Raw genomic sequence first — 23,752 nt, forward strand, 5'->3', positions numbered from 1 at the left:
CTCTGAGATCTACTGATTCAGGTCAGATAGTGGAGCCCAGAGTTCAAACTAGACACGGTGAAGCAGCTTTTAGCTGTTATGCTGCACACAACTGGAACAAACTACCAGCAGAACTGAAATCAGCCCCAACTGGAAGCACTTTAAATCCAGGTTAAAAACATTTCTCTTTCGGTGTGCTTATGGTTGAGTTAATATTTTTCTTTTTCCCCTCTTCTTTGATTGCTTTAATTTTTATTCTATTTTTTTTTCTCTTTAAATTGCTTGTTTTTATGCTGCTTTATGCTGTTCTTTTAAATGCCTTGTCTTTATGTAAAGCACATTGAGTTGCCTGTGGTATGAAATGCGCTAATTTCATACCCCGTCTCCAAATGATATGAACTCACACCAACAGCTCAGAGGACATGTCTGATTATGTACAAAAGGTTATATCTTTCTTAACTCTCTACTTCTCTGAGTTAGCAGGGGGTGCAAATATTGGCAGACTCAAAATCCTTATTGCAAAAATATGCACCCCCTGCTAACTCAGAGAAGTAGAGAGTTAAGAAAGATATAACCTTTTGTACATATTCAGAGATTTCCTCTGAGCTGTTGGTGTGTGTTTTATATCATTTGGAGAATATTTGAGGAAAATAGACGGGGGGTGCAAATATCAGAATTTGCCTTGACAAAATATGCACCCCCTCCTATATCACATAATTAGACAGTTAAAGGTGTTAACAAATTTTTCACATGATGATATATGCCCTCTGTGCTACTGGATTGATTTTTTTTGTCTGGATCATCTAATTTGGTGTTAAAATAGAAAGGATTCTAGTGAGACTTACAATAGTAGGTTTATTTAGAGTATCTGAAGTATCTGAAGAGGGGGACACAAACCAAGAATCATGGTAGTGTTATTCTTTATCGATAGTTTATATTATGCATTAATATAATGGCCTTGCAGGTGCATAGTGATAAAATGCTTGCAGGAAAAAACAACAACAAAACATAAAGCCACAGTTAGGAATGTATTATACACGTTCTACATATTAGTTATACTGTTTAATGTATGTATTATTAATGAGTTTTTAGGCTACTGATAACCATTGTGCAATTTGAACGCAGTTATTTTCTCACTCAGTCCATTTTCTATTTGCAACCATTCCAGCGTTTTATTACTAGTTCAAACGTTTGGGTGTTACACAAGGCTTAAACTATTATTGTGTTGGTAGAAAAAGCGAGGAATGTCACCCGTAACTGAAAACCACGAAACAGAGAGCATTTTTCATCAGACAGTGTGACTGTAAAGCGTTCGCCTCCAACGTGTTTAGATAAAGGTGTCAAAGTCGTGTTTTCTAAAATTAATCTTCCATAAAACTCCACCTTTATAGGGCATTCGTAGTTAAACAACACGATTATATTATGAATATGTTTAAAATGTCTAAAAGTCATAGTTATATCCGTTTTCTCATCGATATGCAGGAGTTAGAGCGATGCGCGTTCCCGCGACAGGGGATGCATTTCTCGGCATAACACCGGCCCTTCTAATGAGGTGTCCCTGTTTTATTTTCTGTTTTATTCCTGTGTGAGTTCACTCAGCCCATCACAGTGTTCCTTACCTATTCTGTGTAAGTTTATTTGGGGTTTCCAGGTGATATCCAGCAGTCCGCGCTGACGGTCGACCTCCTCCTCGTACTGGACGATGATTTTCTCAAACTCTGAGAATATTTCTTCAGCAGCAGCAGTTAGTCGCTGGCTGATAAACTCTCTCAGATGCTGAACTGAAGACATTGTTGCTGCTCACACTCAGAGATTCAGCTCAGACAACCCGGCCGTCCTCCTGCTGAGTCCTCACCTGCTGCTGCTGGCGTCTTATTGTTTACTTCCGGTGGCCACTATTCTTCTTCTGCTTCTTCTTCTTCTTCTCTGAGATTTTACGGCAGCTTGCATTCGATGAGTTGCATTACTGCCACCTTCTGGGTTTTTCCTTCACTCAGAGATCCTCAAATGATCCACAACAGACAACAAACCCATTACTTTGTAAAAATTGTAAAAAAAAAAATTAAACCCATCCATCCATCCATTTTCTATACCCGCTGAATCCGTCGGTCGGGTCGTGGGGGGCTGGAACGTATCCCAGCGGTCATCGGGCGAGAGGCGGCATCCTGGACAGGCCGCCAGTCCATCACAGGACCACACAGAGACAAACGAGACAAACAACCACACAACACGCTCTAGGGTTGCCAACTCCCTGAAAAATAAATAAGGAACACCTCATTAGAAGGGCCGGCCGACCTGATTGCTTTTACCTTGCCTGGCGTGGTGAATTTTTTTTTAGCCCCTTTTTTGAGTGAAACGGTTTTTTAACTATTTGACTCGAACCTGAACTGAATTAGATGCATATTTTTGAGTGACATAAACACATGGAAAACAAATTATTTTCCAGCAATTCACTTGAATACAAAATAACTGTTGAGGTTTAGTCAGGAGTGCGCAGTCCTCTGCTGCGTATGGAACATAAGCAGGATCAACTCGGTCTTTCTCTTCAGCCTCTTGGCATATTCATACAGACTCATATCACTAGAGCTCGACTCAGATACAACTGGGATTCATTCAATTAACCGAGAATGAGGAAAACGTCACTTCCTGCATCTGCCATAAACCTTATAGAGAACAGTACAGTTAAACATACTATCACATAACAGGGAGTAAGGGCGTCATCAAATTATAACACTTAACAATAACAAAATTAACTGAATAAAATAAGTATCTTTCTTAAAGGAGAAGTTCGTTGTTTTTTGGATTTTTTCAAACCTGGACCTTGTTTCAGGCATATAATACGTTCATCTACTCACCGATAACAGTTTGGTGAAAGTTGGCATCATCAGATCAGCGTATATCCATATAACAGGAGAGAACAGGGCAGAGACAATACAGTCTCTAAATAAGGCATTATCTGTCTTTATTTCGCCAATACTTTAAGACGAATAAATGAATGAACGCGTACTGTTGCGCTGTTAGCTCAGAGCTGCCCTGTTGTTGTTATTTTGTAGCAGAGTGGTGCAAAAAGTCTACATTAAGTGGTTTCAGAGGGTTACATGGTTCTGTAAAAGCATTCACAAAACAGTACAGCAATGTACTGATATTAGAAAACGTACTTTTGAATACTTGAGTATTTTTAAAAGTAAGTTCTTCAGTATTTTAACTTGAGTAAAATTTTGACGGAGCGACTTTTACTTGTAGTTGAGTAAGATTTGACCATGAGTATCAATACTTTGACTCGGGTACTGGAGTTGAGTACTTTGTCCACCACTGCTTAAAGCAGTGTCTGCTTTGTTTTCTTCCGCTATTTTCTCCGCAAGCAACAGTACCTCCTCGACCAATGAGCTGACAACGTATTCTCGTGTGTGAATATGCTGTCAGCTCATTGGTCAGTCACAGAGCAGGACAGGGCAGCTCTGGGCATGGGAAAAGGTTTACCGTACATTTTTCATATAAAGCCCAGTTATTCATTTCCATTGGCATGATACTGACTATTTTTAGACTCTCACAGTAATACGGGACAAAGTGCTGTTGTTTCTAAATACGGGACAACCTTTGTCCAGCACTACCATACAGAGTTCCATTCAGACTTTACTGTGCAGAGAAGAAGCCTGATGTTAACCTGGTCCTGAGGTGGCGTCCACTTCTCTGGGCTCGGAGGCGTCTGGGATGGAGCGTCACATGGTGGAAACGTGTGCTGTGGTCAGACCGATCAGTGTTCCAGAAAATGTGTCGCAAAAAGAAAGGGACAAAGTAACTGCTTCAAAGCTTAATTTTGTGTTGTGAGATTGTGAATTAAATTAAATGAATTATAATCCAAGATTGGTCCAATTTATTATGAAATTATTATTCTAATTCATAAAAGGTTTGTTTGTTTGTTTCTTTATTTGTTTCAAATCTGTATACAGAATAGAGTTCACAATTAGCTACAACACTACGATTTGAAAAGGGGATGGAGGAAGCTTTGCTTTTAATATTCCAACCCCTCACAACAAAACAATCACAAAATTCACAACAAAACAAACATAAAAACACAATTCACTACAATAACTCTCAACACAAACACAGGACAAAGACAGAGACACAGACAGGCCCAGACAAACTCCAACCCTACACCCCTCTCCCCACAGAATATACATGTGTATTTACATATACACACATAATGTATGCAGATGACTTGGTCATCCTTAGTCCATGTACTGCTGGTTTGCAACAGTTACTAAGAATATGCTCACAGTATGGAGAGGAGTGTGACATAAAATATAATGCGGGTAAGAGTAAGATCATGATCATAAGAAGCAGAGAAGATAAACGATCACCGTTCCCTGCCTTCTATCTGGCTGGCACTGCACTCACTGAGTGCAGTGATATCAAATATCTTGGCCACATTATTGCTAATGACCTGTCAGATGATAGAGATATCTATAGGCAACGGCAGAAATTGTATGTGCAAGCAAACATGCTGTGCCGTAAATTTAGTATGTGCTCTGTGACAGTCAAGATCTCACTCTTCAAAGCGTACTGCACACCAATGTACACTGCACACTTGTGGAGCCACTACAAACAAGGCAGCCTTAAGAAACTTATGGTGGCTTACAATGACAGCATGAGGATGCTGCTGAGAATCCCAAGAAGGTCCAGCGCAAGTCACATGTTTGTCAGTGCTGGGGTACCTACTTGCGCAGCTGTGCTGCGTAAATTGATGTATGGATTTATGTGCAGGGTATCTGAGTCACATAACGATGTGATTGCTGTGTTGGCTAGCCCTGGATGTAGCTCTGTAAGACTGCAGTCAAGTTTATGGAGTCACTGGCGAACATGTCTGTATGTGAGATAGTGAGCTATGCAATATATCTGTGTTTTATTTTCTTTTTTTCTTATTGTTCTTCTGTTTTTAACTATTTTTGATTTTTTGTGATGTTTGATGTGATCTTTTTTATGTGTGATATGGATCCCCCTCGGTCTGAAATAAAGAATTGAATTGAATACATACATACACACATATATATATACACACATAACATACACAAAATCCGTATATTAAGAAAAATAAATAAATAAATAAATTTAAAATAATAGAGAACATGTCACATCATACTACATCAGTCATGGTAGTTGTAGCAGCAAGAGTAGTAGTAGTAGTTAAAAAAAAATAAATAAATAATAATAATAATAATAAAATAAAAAATAAAACTACCAAAAGTTAATACAATAGGTTTTTGAGCATCAGTCACTCTCCTCCTGGTATTTCCTCATCACCTTTCTTTTGAACATTATTTTAAAATTTCCCAAATTTGTACAGGTTTTTGTTTCCTCTGTTAGACTGTTCCATAATGTGACTCCCTTCACCAAAATACACATAGATTTCAGGGTTGTTCTTACTTTTGGTTGGTATAATACTTAGTACATTAGTACATTATTTGAGCTGTTTTATAATTAATCAAGTCACAGTTTTAAATTGAAGGTGTTGAGGAAAAGTGTGTTGGTGTGTTCATTATATTTAACGTGATGAACAATTCTCATGGCTCGTTTTTGAAGTGTGATGAAAGGTAACAAATTTGTGTTGTAACAGTTTCCCCAGTTTTCTATACAATAACTTAAATATGACATTATAAAGGAGTGATATAGTATAAATAAAGCACTTTGATTTAATACAAAACTACAGCGTTTCATCACACCGACACATCTAGCCACTTTTGATCGTACATGTGTTATGTGAGGTTTCCAAGTTAGTTTTTCCTCAACAACTACACCCAAAAACACATATTGTTGTACTTTTTCAATTATTATGTTATCAATTATTATTTGTACAGGCACATTGTTTTTTCGGTTTCCAAACAGCATAAGTTTAGTTTTATTTAAATTCAATGATAATTTATTTATATTGAACCAGTTTTTTAACTTGTACATTTCTTGCGTTATTTTATTCAGAAGTTTCTCCAGGTCATCCCCTGAACATAATATATTTGTATCATCTGCAAATAGAATAAATTTCATGATTTTAGATATTTTACATATGTCATTAATATAAAGTAAAAAGAGAGTTGGCCCCAAAATTGAACCTTGTGGGACCCCACATGTAATTTGTCTGCATATAGATTTATGTTGATCAACCTGAACAAGCTGCCGTCTGCCTGCAAATAGCTCTCTAACCAGTTGTATGAAGTTCCTCTAATGCCATAACGTTCCAATTTGTTCAATAGAATATGGTGATCAATAGTGTCAAAAGCCTTTTGAAGATCAATAAAAATTCCGATAATACAATCTGAAATTTCTTCCACAAGTTCAATCAACGCAAGTGCTGTGGATCGATCTTGTCTAAAACCATATTGACTGTTGGATAATGAATTACTTTTTTCAATAAATTTGAATAATCTCACATTAAATATTTTTTCTACTATTTTTGAGAACTGCTGCAGGAGGGAGACGGGGCGATAATTTGTGAAGCAGTGTTTATCTCCAGATTTAAATAAAGGGATAACTCAAGTGGATTTCATTTTAAAGGGGAATTGACCAAACTGAAATGATAAGTTGCAAATATGTGTAAGCGGTTTGACAATTGCTTCTGCAACACTTCGAATTGTTCTCATGTCTACGTCATCAATATCCTGAGATGTTTTATTACTACATTTTTTTTATTGTGTCTAAGACCTCTTTTTCATCAGTGGGAGCAACAAACATAGAATTTGGATTAGTATCAATTAAATCAATCATTGGTTCATTATTAGTTTGAATTTTACCAGCGAGTTCAGGTCCAATATTCACAAAAAGCTGTTAAATCTGTTCACAATTTCCTGCTTTTCACGAATAACCTTGTCATTCTCCATAAAATACTCTGGATAGCAGGGACTATTAGAACCTCCTCTAATTATACTAGTCAGTGTCTTCCACAGGCCTTGAATATCTTTTACTATCAAGTAATTTTGTATAATACTCTTTTTTACTTGCTCTTAAGATGGCTGTCAATTTATTTTTGTATGCTTTATATTTTTCTTCAGCCTCAGTAGTTCGGTACTTAAGAAATTGTTTGTGCAAGTGATTTTTTTTTTTGCATGCTAGTCCTTTCGTTATCCATGGAGTATTTGAGTGATTTTTTTCTGCCTTTTCTAATTGGACAATGTTTGTCATAGAGTGCAGTAAATATTTCCATAAAAGAATTGTAAGTTGTGTCTACATCTGACTCCTGGTAAATAAATTCCCAGTTATGGGAGGATAAATCATTTTTCAGATCTCTTAGCGACTGCTCTGCTTTGATCCTAGAGTGGCTTAGACTATCCTTGTCTTTAGTTGTTTTGCAGTAGACATCATACACCCTAAAAACTGGTAAATGATCACTGGCATTATGTAGTAAAAGACCACTAAACTACTTTATTATCCCAAATATTGGAAAATATATTATCAATTAAAGTAGCACTATGTGCCGTTATTCTGGTTGGTTTAGTGATTAAAGCTGCCGTCGGCAACTTTTTTTTAGTCATATAGCTTTAACTGTCATGGGATTCTGGAAGTAGAATATTAAATAGGCTGTTTAGGAAAAATCCCCAATTCTGTAGCTCCCTCTGAAGCCTGTAATCGTGCCTGCAAAAATCGAGCGCTCCCGGCTGTTTTTAACCAATCACGTTAGGTTTATTATTTATCTATTATCTGAGCAGAACAGTCACCAACCACGTCTTCCATGCTGAGCGTGAGTCTGCCCCCAGCTTGTGTGCGCGCACACTGGTGTAAACTCACGTGCACAACCTCGTCCACAGAGGGGGAGGGACCTGAAAGTTGTATCAGTTCGAATTTTCCGACTTTAGACTTGGAATTTTGAAAACCTGCCGACGGCAGCTTTAATGGACACAGGTTAATGCTTTTAGCTAAACAAAAAAAAAGGACTGCATGGAAATTTCTCATCAATTCAATCCCCCATCCTGAGCATGGAGAAGGTGACCAAGAAAAACTCTTAGCAGGAAGAAACCTCCAGCAAATCCAGACCCAGGAAGGGCGACCCTCTGCCTGGACTGGCTGGGGGTTGAGACGGCAGGAAAGAGGGGACAAACCAAGAGAAAACAAGTTGTTCACAACAGTGATGCCACATGTACAACTGGAGAATAAAGAATAAAGAGAGCAGGTGGGAGAAAGTCTTCCAACTTTACTGCACCAACTGCTTTTTGAATGCATCACATGAAAAACCTTTGGTTCACACAGTGATTAAATAAAGAAAGTTTTTTATTTGTATTTTACATCCCATAAGTTTGAAATGTTGTACATAAATACACTGGCCCTGCCCACAACATAATCATTATATAGCAATGAGCTGATGTTTTTATTCTTATATTAAGTTAGAAACACATTAGGCTGCAATGTTGACTTCAGTGTCTCGTCCAAGGAAACTCTAACATGTACACTGAGAAGTTAAGAGATGGAACCATCAGTCTTCAGCCGAGCAGACAGCCGCTCCATCCTCTGAGCTACAGCCACCCAACCTCAGTCCTCATATCCACTAAAAAGAGGTGAACACCAAACTTTTTTAAGGAGCAGTGTTTTGAGTTTTTTGGAATCTAGCGCCTTATTTACAGAATGCGACCAACTGAATCCCCTCAACTCATCTATCAAACGCATCAGACAGAATAGGGTTTCAGCTCTAAATGCAAAAGGCTCACTCTGAAGTCAGCATCAAGTTTGTTCTTTTGAAATAATTCAAGAGAAGACATGTTCTTCATCTCTGTGGACTTTCATATGAATCTTCAAAGAACCCCTTCTACTGAAATCTTTTCCACACGTTCCACAAGTATATGGTCTCTCTCCAGTGTGGATTCTCGTGTGGTTCAACAAATGAATTCTCTGAGTGAAATTCTTCCCACATGTTTCACATGCAAATGGTTTCTCACCTGTGTGGACTCTCATGTGGATCAATAGACGAGTTCGTCCAGTAAAACTTTTACCGCATGTTTTACAAGAATACAACTTTTCACCTGTGTGGATTCTCATATGGGTCAACAGACTTCTATTCTGACAAAAACTTTTCCCACATGTTTTACAAGAATACAACTTATCACCTGTGTGGATTCTCATGTGGGTCAACAGACTACTATTCTGAGAAAAACTTTTCCCACATGTTTTACAAGAATACAACTTCTCAACTGTGTGGATTCTCATGTGTCTCAACAAATTACCACTTTGAGTGAAACTTTTCCCACATATTTTACAAGGGTACAACTTCTCACCTGTGTGGATTCTCATGTGGGTCAACAGACTACTATTCTGAGAAAAACTTTTCCCACATGTTTCACAGGAAAACATTTTTTCACCTGTGTGGATTCTGGTGTGTCTCAACAAAGTACAACTTTGAGCAAATCTTTTTCCACAAGTTTGGCAAGCAAACGCCTTCTCACTTGTGTGAATTCTTTGACGTTGTCCTATAATATAGCTTTCTCTTGAAGGTTTTCCACAAAAATGAGGTTTTACGGATGTTTCACCTGACTCAGTAGTCAACTCACTCTCTGACACAGGAGAGTTGTCCTCACTGTTACTGTGACTTATGTGGCTTCCTTCTTGATTTTGGCTAGAGGGAGAGTTATGAGAATAAAGCTGATCAGTGTTTGGTTCTGTCTCACTGAAATCACTTTGTTGACAAGTGGGAGTCAACATAAAAGAATCAGTCTCCTGCTTTAGTAGAAGCTGCTCTCCTCCCATGGTGGTGCAGAGTTCCTCCTGTTCCTCTTTAATCTGTGGATGTTCTGGGGCCTCCGGGTCCACACTGGCGTTCCTCTCCTGGTTACGGAGTTGCTGGTCAGCAAGAAGTAGCCGGTCTTCTTCCTCCTTACATCCATGTTCCTGTGGAAGGTCTGTACGGACAAAGGAACACAACACATGGGTTACCAGTTTGATCATGGGAAAACACTCCTGATGGTTCTGTAATATACAGAGACACCTTTGCACTGGTTTGCAAGAAGTTATGACCTTTGGTTGACGTGTGCACCAGTGCTGTATCTGAAATGTCCACTCGTTCATCCATTCACTGAATAAATAGTGAGTAGGGCTAGAGAGCTGCTGTTGCATTTTGTACAGAACTTGAATGCAACTAATTCTGCAGGGTTTATTCCCAGTTACACAGCACATAAACACCAGCAGGATACACAAACACCACATCTGACGTAACGGACAGAGCAGCGCTTTGGTTGTGGTTGAGAACTTTGTAAATGCAGGAGTTGTTATAATTTATTTAGAAATACATGCTTTATGTTGAAACAAGAAAAGACAGGAAGTAGCGCCGGTTAGCTCAGTGAGCTTCACAGAGACCGAGGAGCACCTGTAATGGTAATGTTACCTGCTTGTGATGTATGAAAAATGAGTCATGAAAGTCATGAAAGAAGTGATGCAAGCGTTGAAGAGTCCTGGTTTGGCCGTGGAGATTGCCTCTGAGGAATGACACCGCCGTTGATTGAGAAGCAGGCTAAAGTGGTTAGTGTTGAGAAGCAGGACACAAGGGGATGTGCAGGATGTTCAAGGAGCAGCACAACATCCAGAGTTCAAAACAAAGATAGCACTGTTCAAAACAAAGATACCATGCCATGATGCGTTCAGGGTCCCTGCTATAGTAGTCCGACTACTGACAGCTGTTTTGAGAACAAGCTGGGGCCCAATAGGATTCCTGTATTAGTTAGTAAAAGAAGGAATCGAAAACAGTCAACTTCCTGGGTGAAACTATCTAATCTGTTAACGGTACCACGTACAACTCAGAATACAACAGAGACCAGTGTAAACTCCACAAAGCTAGCCTTACTTAATATTAGATCTCTGTCCAATAAGTCACTGTTAGTTAATGACTTCATAATTTCACACATTTTAGATTTTCTTTTTCTGACAGAAACATGGTTAACAGAGAGCACAAGTGCTACTGTTCTTAATGAAGCAGCTCCCCCAAACTTTAGTTTTATGGATAAATGCCGAAATGGTAAGAAAGGTGGTGGTGAAGCTGCCTTATTTAAAGATACATTCCAGTGTAAAGAGATCTCATTTGGTGATTTCACTTCTTTTGAATATCTAAGTTTTATTTTAAAGGGTGTTCCTAAAATCATTTTCTTAATCATTTACAGATCTCCAGGATACTGTGCAAGTTTTATTGATGATTTTTCTGAATTATTGTCTGTTATTTCGACTGATTTTAACCATTTTATCTTCACATAGATAATATGACGGATGGTAATGCCAAAGAATTTTCTTCTGTGCTGGACATGTTTGGTTTGTGACAACATGTAACAGAACCAACCCACCTTCGAGGTCACATTCTGGACCTGGTCATTTCTAAAGGTGTTGATATTTCTTCTGTTGTGGTTATTGATTTGGCCTTGTCTGACCATTTTTGTATTTTATTTGATTTACATATTACTCAGAATGTTCAAACAACCAGCTTCTCAGTTAAGAAGAGGTACATTAATGAGAAAACAAGTGCTCAGTTTAGGGAGGACATAGTTATGTTACCAACAATGAGCGCAGAGTCGGTTGAAGGAATGCTGGATCATTTTAACTTGAAAATTTTTAATGTAATGGAAGCTGTTGCACCGATAAGAATCAAGAGCACCTTGATCAAACAGAAAACCCCATGGAGAAACACCACTACAGTCAAAAACCTGAAAAGAGAATGCAGGAAAGCGGAACGTAAATGGAGGAAAACAAAGCTTCAGATTCACTATGAGCTATACAAAGAAAGCCTGCGTAGTTATAACAATGAGCTGTGCAAGGCCAGACAGCTGCATTTATCTGAAATGATTAATAAGAATGTCAACAAGTCTCGAACTCTGTTTGCTATGGTTGAAAAACTCACAAATCCTCCTAAACAGTCAAACCCAGACCTCCTCTCCACTGAGAAATGCAACGAATTTGCCAACTTTTTTAGCCAAAAAAAAAAAAATCAAAACAATTAGACAAAACATTCACGCAACACAGACAAACAAGAAAACTAATCTGTGTCTAAAACCTAGAAATAACTCTGACGTTATGTCACAATTTAATAATGTTAATTTAAAAATCCTAGAGGAAAAAGTTCGGCAGCTGAAATCAACAACTTGTTCTCTGGACATAATACCATCCGACTTTTTAAAAACTGTTTTTACCTCAGTAGAAAGTGATCTCCTACAAATAGTTAACAGCTCACTGGCATCAGGCATTTTTCCCAAGTCACTAAAGACAGCTGCCATTAAGCCACTCCTAAAGAAGAGAACTCTAGATGCCTCTATGATGAACAACTACAGACCTGTCTCTAACCTCTCTTTTATATCCAAGATTATTGAGAAAGTTGTATTTAACCAGCTCAACGACTTTCTGAATGAAAGTGGAAGTCTTGATAACTTTCCATCAGGCTTCAGACGTCATCACAGCACTGAAACAGCTCTGGTCAAAGTGTTAAATGACATTAGGTTGAATACTGATTCTGGTAATGTTTCAGTCCTGGTTCTGTTGGACCTCAGCGCTGCGTTTGATACTGTAGATCACAGAATCCTGTTGCACAGGCTGGAAAACTGGGTTGGACTTTCTGGAGCGGTCCTTAACTGGTTCAGGTCCTACTTAGAAGGCCGGAGTTATTTTGTTACTATTGGCAGCTATGAATCTGAGCGAGTGGCCATGACTTGTGGAGTCCCCCAGGGGTCCATTCTTGGACCTCTTCTGTTTAACTTGTATATGCTCCCTTTGGGTCAGATATTGCAGAACTTTAACATCAATTATCACAGTTGTGCAGACGATACACAACTTTATGTGTCTCTGTCACCGGACGACTGCAGCCCAGCAGACGTACTGTGTCAGTGTCTGGAGGAAGTAAACACCTGGATGAGAGAGAATTTTCTACAATTAAATGAAGACAAAACTGAGATCATTCTGTTTGGTAGCAAAGAGAAGAGGGTCAGCGTTGGTAAATATCTTGAGACTGGGGACCTTACAATCACTGACAAAGTTCGTAACCTCGGAGTGTTGATAGACTCAGATCTGACTTTCAGCAGCCACATCAAAGCTGTCACCAAGGCAGCTTTTTACCACCTCAGAAACATCAACAGAATTAAAGGTTTCCTCTCCCAAACAGACCAGGAGAAACTCATCCATGCATTCATCTCCAGTAGACTCCATCACTGTAACGCTCTTTTAACTGGACTTCCCACAAAGAGCATTAAACATCTGCAGCTCATCCAGAACGCTGCTGCTAGAGTTTTAACCTGGACTAAGAGATCTGAACACATCACAGCAGCTTTAAAATCTTTACACTGGCTTCCAGTCAGTCACAGAATAGATTTTAAAAGCCTGCTGATGGTTTACAAATCCCAGAACAGTTTAGGCCCAAAATACATCTGTGATATGTTCAGAGAATATAAACCCAGCAGAGCTCTTAGATCCAAGGACTCAGGTCAGCTGGTCCAGTCCAGAGTCCAGACTAAACATGGAGAAGCAGCATTTAGCTGTTATGCTGCAAACAAGTGGAACAAACTGCCAGTGGAAATTAAACTTTCACCAAATGTAGACATTTTTAAATCCAGGTTAAAGACATTTCTTTTCTCGTGTGTCTATGCATGAAATATCTTTTAACTTATCTAGACTGTTGCCTGTTTTTAAATTCATTTAAATGATTTTATTTGTTTCTCTTTATAGTCTTTTATGTATTTTTAATGCTTCTTGCACTCCCTGCTGCAATGCTTTTATTTTATGTAAAGCACTTTGAACTGTTTGTACTTCATATTTAGACTGTGCCAAGAGTATTTACACTTTGTTAATTGCTGTTCATTATTCATTTTTTTTAAGTGTGTTATTATGATCCTGTAGTGTGCATTATGCAAAAGCTTAAGATGAGGTAATTAAAGAGATTCTATTTACATTTGTATTTCATATTTGCACACTTTAGAGAACAGAACACATTTTATTCAGAATTCAACAGGTTTAACACTCTGCACATTTAATATGTCACACACAAAAGAAAATACTTTTCTGCCAACTGAAGAGGTCACTCAAGGAAACCTTCAAGAAGATGGTGACGCAGAGCAGACTACCCTACCACAGCAAGCTGACGCTGATGAGCAACTTGAAGACACACAATCTCAGGTTGGCGACAATGACACACAAATGCCTCCAGGAATCAGGAAAAGTGGACGCACACAAAAGCTCACTGAAAAAGGAAAGGCTTTATTGGATGACAAATTAAATAATCTAAATGTGAGTTTTGTAAAGATGTACAGAAGATGGAAGTATCACATCAATGGCTTAAAAAGGTCCATTATGAATAATGATGCTGATGATCTGATTGATGAAATTGCAAATGCAATTAACACCATCCAAGTTGACATTGACAATACTTACCTCGAAATAAGAGCCATTTCAAATCCTGAACCTGACATTCGGAGAATGAATGATACATGTCAAGCATTCACTAGGATTGCAAATATAAAGGTTCAACACTTTCGCAGTGGTGATGATTCAGAAAACATATATCTTGGCCTGATGCCAAGTCAGTGTTTGACACCACAGTGTCTAGCGTCTCCTCAGCTCAAACTGATCAGTCAAAGGCTTCATCAAGAGCATCCAGACCCTCTTCCATGCTGTCCCTGAATGCAAAACAAGCGGAAGTTGAAGTTGTAGCTACGCAAGAGGTGATAAAGATAACAAATGCACAACATCAACAAAAGAAAAATTCAAAGACTTGAGGTGGAAAAACAAATCTTAAAGGCTGAAAGAGAAGTTAAAGAAAGGGAAATGGAAGCAGACACTGCTAGAAAAAGAGCTCAGTTCATAGCAGAAAGTGCTGATAGAAAAATGAAGCTTGAAGGGAAAATAAGAGAAGTAGAACGGCTAGAAGAACTTAAAGGGCATGTTGCAGCACAAGCAAGGCTGCAAGTTTATTCAGAATATCTCCACCCACCACTTACACTTAACCCTTTAATTAATCCATTTTTTCCCTCCCATCCAGCACCAGTTTCCCAACCTCTTTCTGCTCAACAAGACAAGCCCACTCAAGTACATCGCCCAGGTGAGGTCACAGCCCCTTAAAACCATATCCCTCCATGTACACATCACATTTGATTCCACAGCCAGCCACAGTTACTGAAGTCCCTGTAAGTCAAGTCATCACCCAAACTGCCCTTCCACTCATGCCACAAGCCCCAGCTACTCAAACCTTTTTGACCTCTCATGAAGCTTCCAATGACCTAGTGACAACTCTTGCAGAGGCAATCACAGCTAATCAAGTTCCAATTCCAGAACCTGAAGTTTTCAAAGGAGATCCTCTCAAGTACAATGATTGGAAGCTTTCCTTCTGTACTCTTATTGATCGCAAAAACCTGCCAACTCAAGAAAAACTGTTCTTTCTACTAGGGCCAGCACGGTATATGTATTCGTACCGAACCGTCACGGTACGGGGGTCACGGTTCGGTACGCGCATTTCCACGCAGAATACACATGGTACGGAAGTTTTCTGAACGCGGAACTGTTATTTTGCAAGAGTTTCCTTCAGGACCCATTTAAACACTGCCACATGCAAGCTCTGATTGGTCCGTAGAGATATACGCTTTCGGACAGAGTAGTTATAAGAACGTAGTTATCAGAACTGTCCTACTCGAATTTCGTTCTGATAACTGTCCTTCCCCAGCGGAGCTGTTTCAGTCTGCATTCGAACATGAGTCGGGACCTGATAGGGACTAATGCGCCGCGCGCAGCCGTCCGCGTCAGTGACGTGTTAGCCGTTAGCCGTTTAGCGCCACATTCAACAACAAAACAGAACAAAACAAAACCCGAAAGAAGAAAAAACACCACAAAGAAGCTAATATGGAGAGCGGGGAGGCCACCGTCCGTGTTCATGGTCTGCATGATGGTGATATTAATCATGGACAATCACATCAGGCGTCTTATATCGAGGCTGGAAGAGCTCACAGAGAGAGTCAGGATCAAGCGCAGGCGATACTTCTTCGTTTCATGAAGGAAGAAAGGAGAGCAGAGCGCTGCAGACAAAGGAGACAACGTGTAAGTTTAACTTATTAAACACACCAAGGTTGTGTCTGTGTGGTATGATGAAACATTTCAGCCGTGATAGCATGACATGGGGCGTAGCTACTGACCACCACACACCTCCGTCAGATGCGTTCTATAGAACCATGAAAAGACCCGACCAATTACGTTTCCCAAATGTATTACAACAACCCCTGGATACAAATACATGCAGAGCAAAAATAATTACCGAAGCAATTGGAATTTACATCGCATCTACTATGCGCCCATATTCCACTGTAGAAGAGGCAGGATTCAGATATCTATTACATGTGCTCGAACCTCGCTACACGCCTCCTTCGGTACTGTACCGAAAATGTACCGTTCCACCCCTACTTTCTACGCAAGTATGTTGGTGGCTCAGCCAAGAGAGCTATTGAAGGCCATTTCTTTGTAGGAACAAAAACAGCTTATCACGTCGCCTGGGACATACTTGAAGACAGATTTGGTAATCCATTCATTGTTGCAAAGTCATACCGTGACAAGATACACACATGGCATAAAATTGGCCCCAAAGACAGCGAAAATCTTCGTGAGTTTGTTGATTTCCTGAGCAGTGTGGAATCAGCCATGCCTTACGTTCAAGGTCTACAAACTCTCAACGACTGTGTGGAAAACCAAAAGATTAATGTCAAGCTCCAAGATGAGCTTACTGTGGAATAGAGAAGCCACAATTTATCAAGATGAACACAAAATGTTCCCCGACTTCAGAGACTTTGTGAGATTTCTTAATGTGGAGGCTCGAAATGCATGCAACCCCATTACATCATTATATGCAGTGAAGCCAACTGACCCAGAAAGAGCAAAGCCAACAGAACGAGAACAGTTAAAGTATAGAAGAAATCTAAATGTAAGAGCAAAGACTTTCACCACTAATACAAGTGAGAAGACAAACTAAACTGCCTCAAGATCGGCCACAGCTCCAAATCTTGTTCATCCAGGAGTGTGTGTGACTTATGTGGAAAACGTCATCCCACTTGCCTACATCAAGATCGTGGGAAAAAGGACCAAGAACAAGGGGTAAGAAACAGACAAGAAAGGTCAAATGAAGACAAGGGAAACAAGAACCAACAGTCTGAACCCATAGAAACACAGCAAGCTACCTCTAACCGAGTTGTTCAAGAGAAAAGCAGCACTCATACTTCATCTATTGTTCCAGTCTATGTCTCCCCGACAGCTGAACCAGACAAGGAAGTTCTGGTGTATGCTTTACTTGATAGTCAGAGCGACACAACCTTCATCCTGCAAGATGCAGCTGAAACATTGCGTGTCAAGAAAGAGCCAGTAAAACTCAGTGTCCACAATAACATCAAAAACAAAGGTGGTGAACAGCCACAAGGTGCAAGGACTACAGGTAAGAGGCATCAGCTCTGACACTAAAATCAAACTCCCAACAACCTGCACCAGAGAATACATTAGGGCCTGACCGATGTGTTTTTTTCAGGGCCGATACTGATATCTATGGAAATGGGAGGCCGTTAACCGATATGTGCAACCGATAAATAGAAACATTATTCACGAGTGGTGTTGGAAAATGAAAGACGGGCGATCTGTGCCTGCTCCTTTAAAAGTCAGCATTCCGAATGCTAAGAATCACCAGCGCGAGAGAATGATAAGTACTTGCGCAGGGTATTACAATGAGGTGAAACAAAAGCATTTAGGTCTGAGTTTAAAATAATGTTTTCACGTCACAAATAAAGGCGATTTACAAAGAAGTATTTGGATCATTGTACCTAGCGCACGTCTGGACAAACTCCCTACAGATCGGCCAACTGCCAGCACTTTGATATCATACCGGGGCGTGTTTAAATAGTCAAAGGGCTTAGCAACACATAATAAAGTAACTAATAGGCTAAACGTGCAATGTGCCTTTAGTGCCTGAGTCGCGTCGCGAACGGCTTCATGAAGTCGTTCACCTAACACCATGGTTGTTAGCGCAAGCCTGCTAGCTACTTGGTGGTGGTCAGCCTATCTGGCTACCCGTAACAAGATGGTACTCCAGATGTTTGAAATGCAGCGACTGGACAAAACTTAATTCTATTAAAGTTAATTAAGAGGGACATTACGACCAATCACCGTTGGTTCTAACGTGCTGGGTAACCAGTTGTTACGGAACAAGATAGGCTCTCACACTAGTTTTCACTAGTTGTATACACTAATAAAGACGTTGTGGTGCCGTGCTTTTTCAACGTTGGTGTGTTTGTGACTTATTGCAGGGGATAAGGCTTCGTATATGCTTACCTTGAAGGGAAATTGTTCTCTCCGCTTCAAGTAGTACTGCCACCACCGTGGCCCCACTTGCACCGCAGGCGCCTTGAAACCGCTCACAGCGTTCAGTAGCCACCCCGCCCCCAACTTGTGCCACGGCCGCCTTGAAACCGTTCGCAGCCTTGCGTGTTGATTGGTTGTATTCTGTGTGCCAAACAAATCAGATGCTGTGACGAGCGGGGCAATGCTCATGAACTCAAAGTGGCGAGAGCAGAAGACGCATTCAGAACGAAACAGCTGCAAAATTGGTTGTGAAAATTATATAAACTTATCGGTGGAAATTTATGGAAAGTATGGCCGATGCCGATATCCCCAAAATGCTAAATATCGGCCCGATATATCGGTCGGGCCTTAGAATACATACCAGCAAACAGATTCCATATTCCCACAAGCACAACGGCAAAGTCCTGGCCTCACCTAGAACATTTGGCAGATGAAATGTCTCCTGAGCTCGACTGTGTCTGGAAAAGCGTCTCAAGAAAGATGATCAATATCATGAGGATTATGTGGCTTTTATGGAGGACATAATAGCAAGAGATGATGCTGAAAAGGTTCTAGAGTCAGAGTTAATCAATCAGGACGACCTGGAAACCAAAAGAGCACAAGTTCACACAACAAAGACAAAGGAGGAGAAGTCTCTACCAGACCGACTTCAGAAGTTTTCAGATTGGAAAAGAGCCGTAGCAAGACTTAAGCGTCTTGCAAGAGAAGTGAAAGGTCTTAAAACAAGATCCAATGAAGCTACGACATTTGAAGAAAGAATGGATGCTGAACAATTCATAATCCAAGCAGTTCAAAAGGAAGCATTCAGTGATGAAATCAAGTATCTGATACAAAGGAAAGAGGTACAAAGGAGCAAGTCAACCAAGCTACACAAGTTGAGCCCCTTCATGGATAGCCAAGATATCCTGAGGATGGGAGGTAGATTGACACAAGCAACACTTTATCCTCATGTCAAACACCCAGCTATACTACCAAAAGGACATCATGTGTCTCGATTGTTGATAAAACATTACCATGAGAAGGTGAAGCACCAGGGTTGTGGAATGACCATCAATGAATTGCGCTCCAATGGGATTTGGATCTTAGGATGTTGTAGTGAAGTGTCATCACTCATCTTCAAGTGCATTAAATGCAGAAAACTCAGGAAGTGTAACCAAGAACAAAAAATGGCCGACCTTCCACCAGAGAGGATGGAAGCTACTTCTCCATTTACCTATACCGGTATGGACTGCTTCGGACCATTTTATGTTAAAGATGGAAGGAAAGAACTAAAGAGATATGGGCTCTTATTCACCTGCATGTGTTCTCGTGCCATCCACATTGAGGTATTGGATGACCTTTCCACTGATGCCTTCCTCAACGCGTTGCGCTGCTTTATTGCAATAAGGGGCAATGTAAGTAAACTACAAAGTGACCACGGCACAAACTTCGTGGGGGCACGCAATGAATTCCAGGAATTAATGAAAGGAATAGAACAAGAACGTGTGAAAGAGCTAGGATGCAACTTTGTCATGAACCCACCTGCTTCCAGTCACATGGGTGGCGTCTGGGAGAGGCAGATTCGGACCATGAGAAGTGTCCTCACATCCATCCTAGACCAGTCTGCGATGGCAATAGTAAATAGTCGACCATTGACCACAGAGCATCTCAATGATCTTTTAGGACCAGAACCCTTAACTCCAAACCACATTTTGACCAGTGTTTCCCACAGATGTGAAGGCAATGTGTGGTGGTAGGCCGGGGGGGGGGGGGGGGGATAAAAATTGTTCAAAATAATTCCTTCGTTAAAGCTGCGGTCGGCAACTTTTTTTTAGTCATATTAGCTTGAACTGTCATGGGATTCTGGAAGTAGAATATTAAATAGGCTGTTTAGGAAAAATAACAAAATCTGTAGCTCCCTCTGAAGCCTGTAATCATGCTTACAAAAACCGAGCGCTCCCGGCTGTTTTTAACCAATCAAGTTAGGGTGGAGGAATCCTACCTGTCAATCACAGCTTGTGCACACGCTGTTGAGCGTGAGTCTGCCCCAGCTTGTGTGCGCTCACACTGGTGTGAACACACGTGCACAACCTCGTCCACAGAGGGGGAGGGGTTTGGGGGGCGATTTGAAGCTTGTTAGAGGTTGGGGGAGGGACCTGAGAGTTGTGTCAGTTCGAATTTTCCGACTTTAGACTCGCAATTTTGAAAACCTGCCGACGGCAGCTTTAATAATTGGTCACACGAAACTTTATTGTATTAACCCTTAAGAAGCCAGACCCATTTCTACTCAAATGAAAATTAAGGGGGTTATAACACAGACTAAATAGACCACATAGAACCCATTTCAGAATTTTTTTCCAAAATACCACCCCCCACTGTCAGAGATCTGTAATGTGACATATATGTCACATTGGGAGTTAAGAACCTGGATAATTTCTCCATCAAGGAAAATTATGGGGGACGTAAGGATGTGTGACACCTGTGTCACGGTGGGTGACACAGGTGCGGCTTATCTGCAGATTTTCACATCTTCATTGTAAACATATTAAAAACATAGCTAATTACACTGGTCGGACTGTTCAGCTGTTTCAGACTGATACCTCCGATTCAGGCTGGTCCTCATCCTCAACACGTACATCTCTTTTTCAATCGCGGAAAATATTTTTCAATACTCATCTGGATTGAAGCAGCAAACATTCAGTGTAAGAGTTTAAAAAAACTACTTATAAATATATTTTTATAGGACTTTTTAATGTGTGATTTTCTAAAGGTGCACGTGATACCAACCTTTCGTGAATTCTTTCGGTTGAGCTAATCTAACGCGATGCTGAAGCTAGCAAGCTTCCACGCTTCCAGGGAGAGGGGATGTGTGTGTGAGTAGGCTATGTGAGAGAGACGCGTGACTGACACACGGAGGGAGAGCAGGGAAAGGAAATGCAGCTTAACGAATACGAGTATTTTTTAAATAGCGTTAAAAAAAAATTAAAAACAACGAAACGCAATATGTGGCGGCCGGTGTTCAATCTGTGGCGCACCGCCACGAATTAGTCTATGTGTGGGAAACACTGTTGACAATTAAATCGTCAATCATTACACAACCACCTTGAGAATTTGTAAGGGAAGATATCCATCTGCAGAAAAGATGGAAGAGAGTTCAGTTTTTGTCCAATGAATTTTGGACCAGGTGGAGAAAGGAGTATTTGCTGAATCTGCAGCAGAGGAGCAAATGGACCAAGAGCAGGAGAAATGCTAAAGTGAATGACATTGTCCTGTTGCAAGATGATAGCACACCAAGAAATCGGTGGAAGCTGGCGAAGGTAGTTGAAGTCTTCCAAGGAGCTGACGGAAGAGTCAGAAAACTCAAACTGTTACTTAGTGACAACACTTGACAGTAAATGAACATGCACAACTAAGCCAGTTTACTTAGAAAGGTCCATACATAAAACAGGACTATTGCTTGAGGCTAAATAAGTAAGATGTTTTTGTTTATTTTGAAGGTACATTTGTGTTTTTTACAAAATTGCCATAAAGTTCTATTAACAATGTCAATTTTTATTGTGAATCACACATTGTATGATGGTGGGAGTGTAAATGCAGGAGTTGTTTAAATTTATTTTGAAATACATGCTTTATGTTGAAACAAGAAAAGACAGGAAGTAGCGCCGGTTAGCTCGGTGAGCTTCACAGAGACCGAGGAGCACCTGTAATGGTAATGTTACCTGCTTGTGATGTATGAAAAATGAGTCATGAAAGTCATGAAAGACATGAAAGAAGTGATGCAAGCGTTGAAGAGTCCTGGTTTGGCCGTGGAGATTGCCTCTGAGGAATGACACCGCCGTTGATTCAGAAGCAGGCTAAAGTGGTTAGTGTTACTTTGGTTATTTGTTGGTACCGGTCTTGTACGAAATTCTGTTCCCCCGTGAAAATCTGTTCCCCCTGTGTCGGGGGCGTGCTTTGCAGCCAGAGAGGCGGATCCGACCATTTTTGCGGCGCTTCTCATCGATTTCTCAGTTAAACGACTCTCGTAATCATGTTGTAACTTTCAGTTTAATCGACAGTTTCTGTAAAAAAGAAAAACAAACCTGTAAAATAAACTACAAATAAACCTACTTGTGTGTGAGTTCTGACACGTTTTTTAATCGCAAAGAGAATCAGTCTTTTTCCATCTTTTGTCATGTTCACTTTTGCCTGACAAATATCAGTCAGCCAGCAAACACTGTCTTCCAACACATTGTGTGTATTTATCATTTTTATTGATGATATAAAAGGATGGAAGCTAGCTGTTAGCAGGACACGAAAAATTAGATAATAAGCTCTAGCATTTACATTAAATATCTTAAAATATTTCTCTATTACTCTGTAATGTATGAGGACATACCTCTTCTATTTTCAAAGGACAAAAACTGCTTTTAGAAACATCAAATACAATGTTTCAGCCTGAAGCTCATACCTTGTAATGTTTTGTTACCTCATGGGCAGGGATTAACTAATCATCTGGAGATTTAGGTCGTTCAATTATACCATCATACACAACAATCCTTGAGAATTTGAAAACATTTGCTCTTTATTTGCCAAAGTTACCAGGGGGGAACCAAATATTTCAGCTGCCTGAAATAATCTGTTCCCCCCTGGTAACTTTGGCAAATAAAGAGCAAATGTTTTCAAATTCACAGGATTTGTTGTCCATGATAAGAACAACAAACACAGTTAAGGACTTGCTGGTAAATTAATTTGTTACTGTGTTATGTAGGGGGAACAGAATTTCGGCGACGATTGCTGGGAATGTTGTTTCTTTGGTGATTACAGAAACTGATGTTGTCTCTGTTTGCTTTGTTTTCTTTTAACATTTAGTTCTACGGTGTTGATGTGATTAATAAACATCTGTGAAAGGAACCGGAGTCTCGCGTACGATCAATGGGCGGCATAAACATGTTGTAGTTGACTTCTCTCTGTGTAACACTGACATAAAACCGCATGGAATCCAATAAACTGCGAGTTACATGACAACTTACCTCTAATACGTTTATTTAGACTGAACAACTTAAGTGTCAAATATGATTCCTAAAAGAGAAGAATTCATGTTATTTTACAACAGCAGCTGCACTGTAACTTTCCTCTGTGAGCCTGAAATAAATGTAGCGCAGAGCTCTGATTAGGATCCTCCATGGGTCATATTCCTGTGTGAGTTCACTCAGCCCATCACAGTGTTCCTTACCTATTCTGTGTAAGATTATTCGGGGTTTCCAGGTGATATCCAGCAGTCCGCGCTGACGGTCCATCTCCTCCTCGTACTGGACGATGGTTTTCTCAAACTCTGAGAATATTTCTTCAGCAGCAGCAGTTAGTCGCTGGCTGATAAACTCTCTCAGATGCTGAACTGAAGACATTGTTGCTGCTCACACTCAGATATTCAGCTCAGACTACACAACCGTCCTCCTGCTGAGTCCTCTCGCGTCTTATTGTTTACTTCCGGTCATCA

General features: G+C 40.2%; 1 protein-coding gene across 1 annotated transcript in view; it reads right to left on the reverse strand.

The window, feature by feature from the left end:
- The window catches only part of LOC142398754 (uncharacterized), a 34,563-nt gene extending 10,811 nt beyond the window's left edge, over positions 1-23,752 (reverse strand). Inside the window, exons 1-3 of the mRNA XM_075482896.1 lie at positions 23,489-23,752; positions 8,706-9,851; positions 1,599-1,778 (exon numbers count right to left, since the gene is read on the reverse strand). Coding sequence (XP_075339011.1) covers positions 1,599-1,778; positions 8,706-9,851; positions 23,489-23,660 — 1,498 coding nt within the window. The 5' untranslated portion in view covers positions 23,661-23,752. The remainder of the gene's footprint in view (positions 1-1,598; positions 1,779-8,705; positions 9,852-23,488) is intronic.

The sequence above is a fragment of the Odontesthes bonariensis genome, chromosome 14, assembly GCF_027942865.1.
Source record: "Odontesthes bonariensis isolate fOdoBon6 chromosome 14, fOdoBon6.hap1, whole genome shotgun sequence".
NCBI lineage: Eukaryota > Metazoa > Chordata > Actinopteri > Atheriniformes > Atherinopsidae > Odontesthes > Odontesthes bonariensis.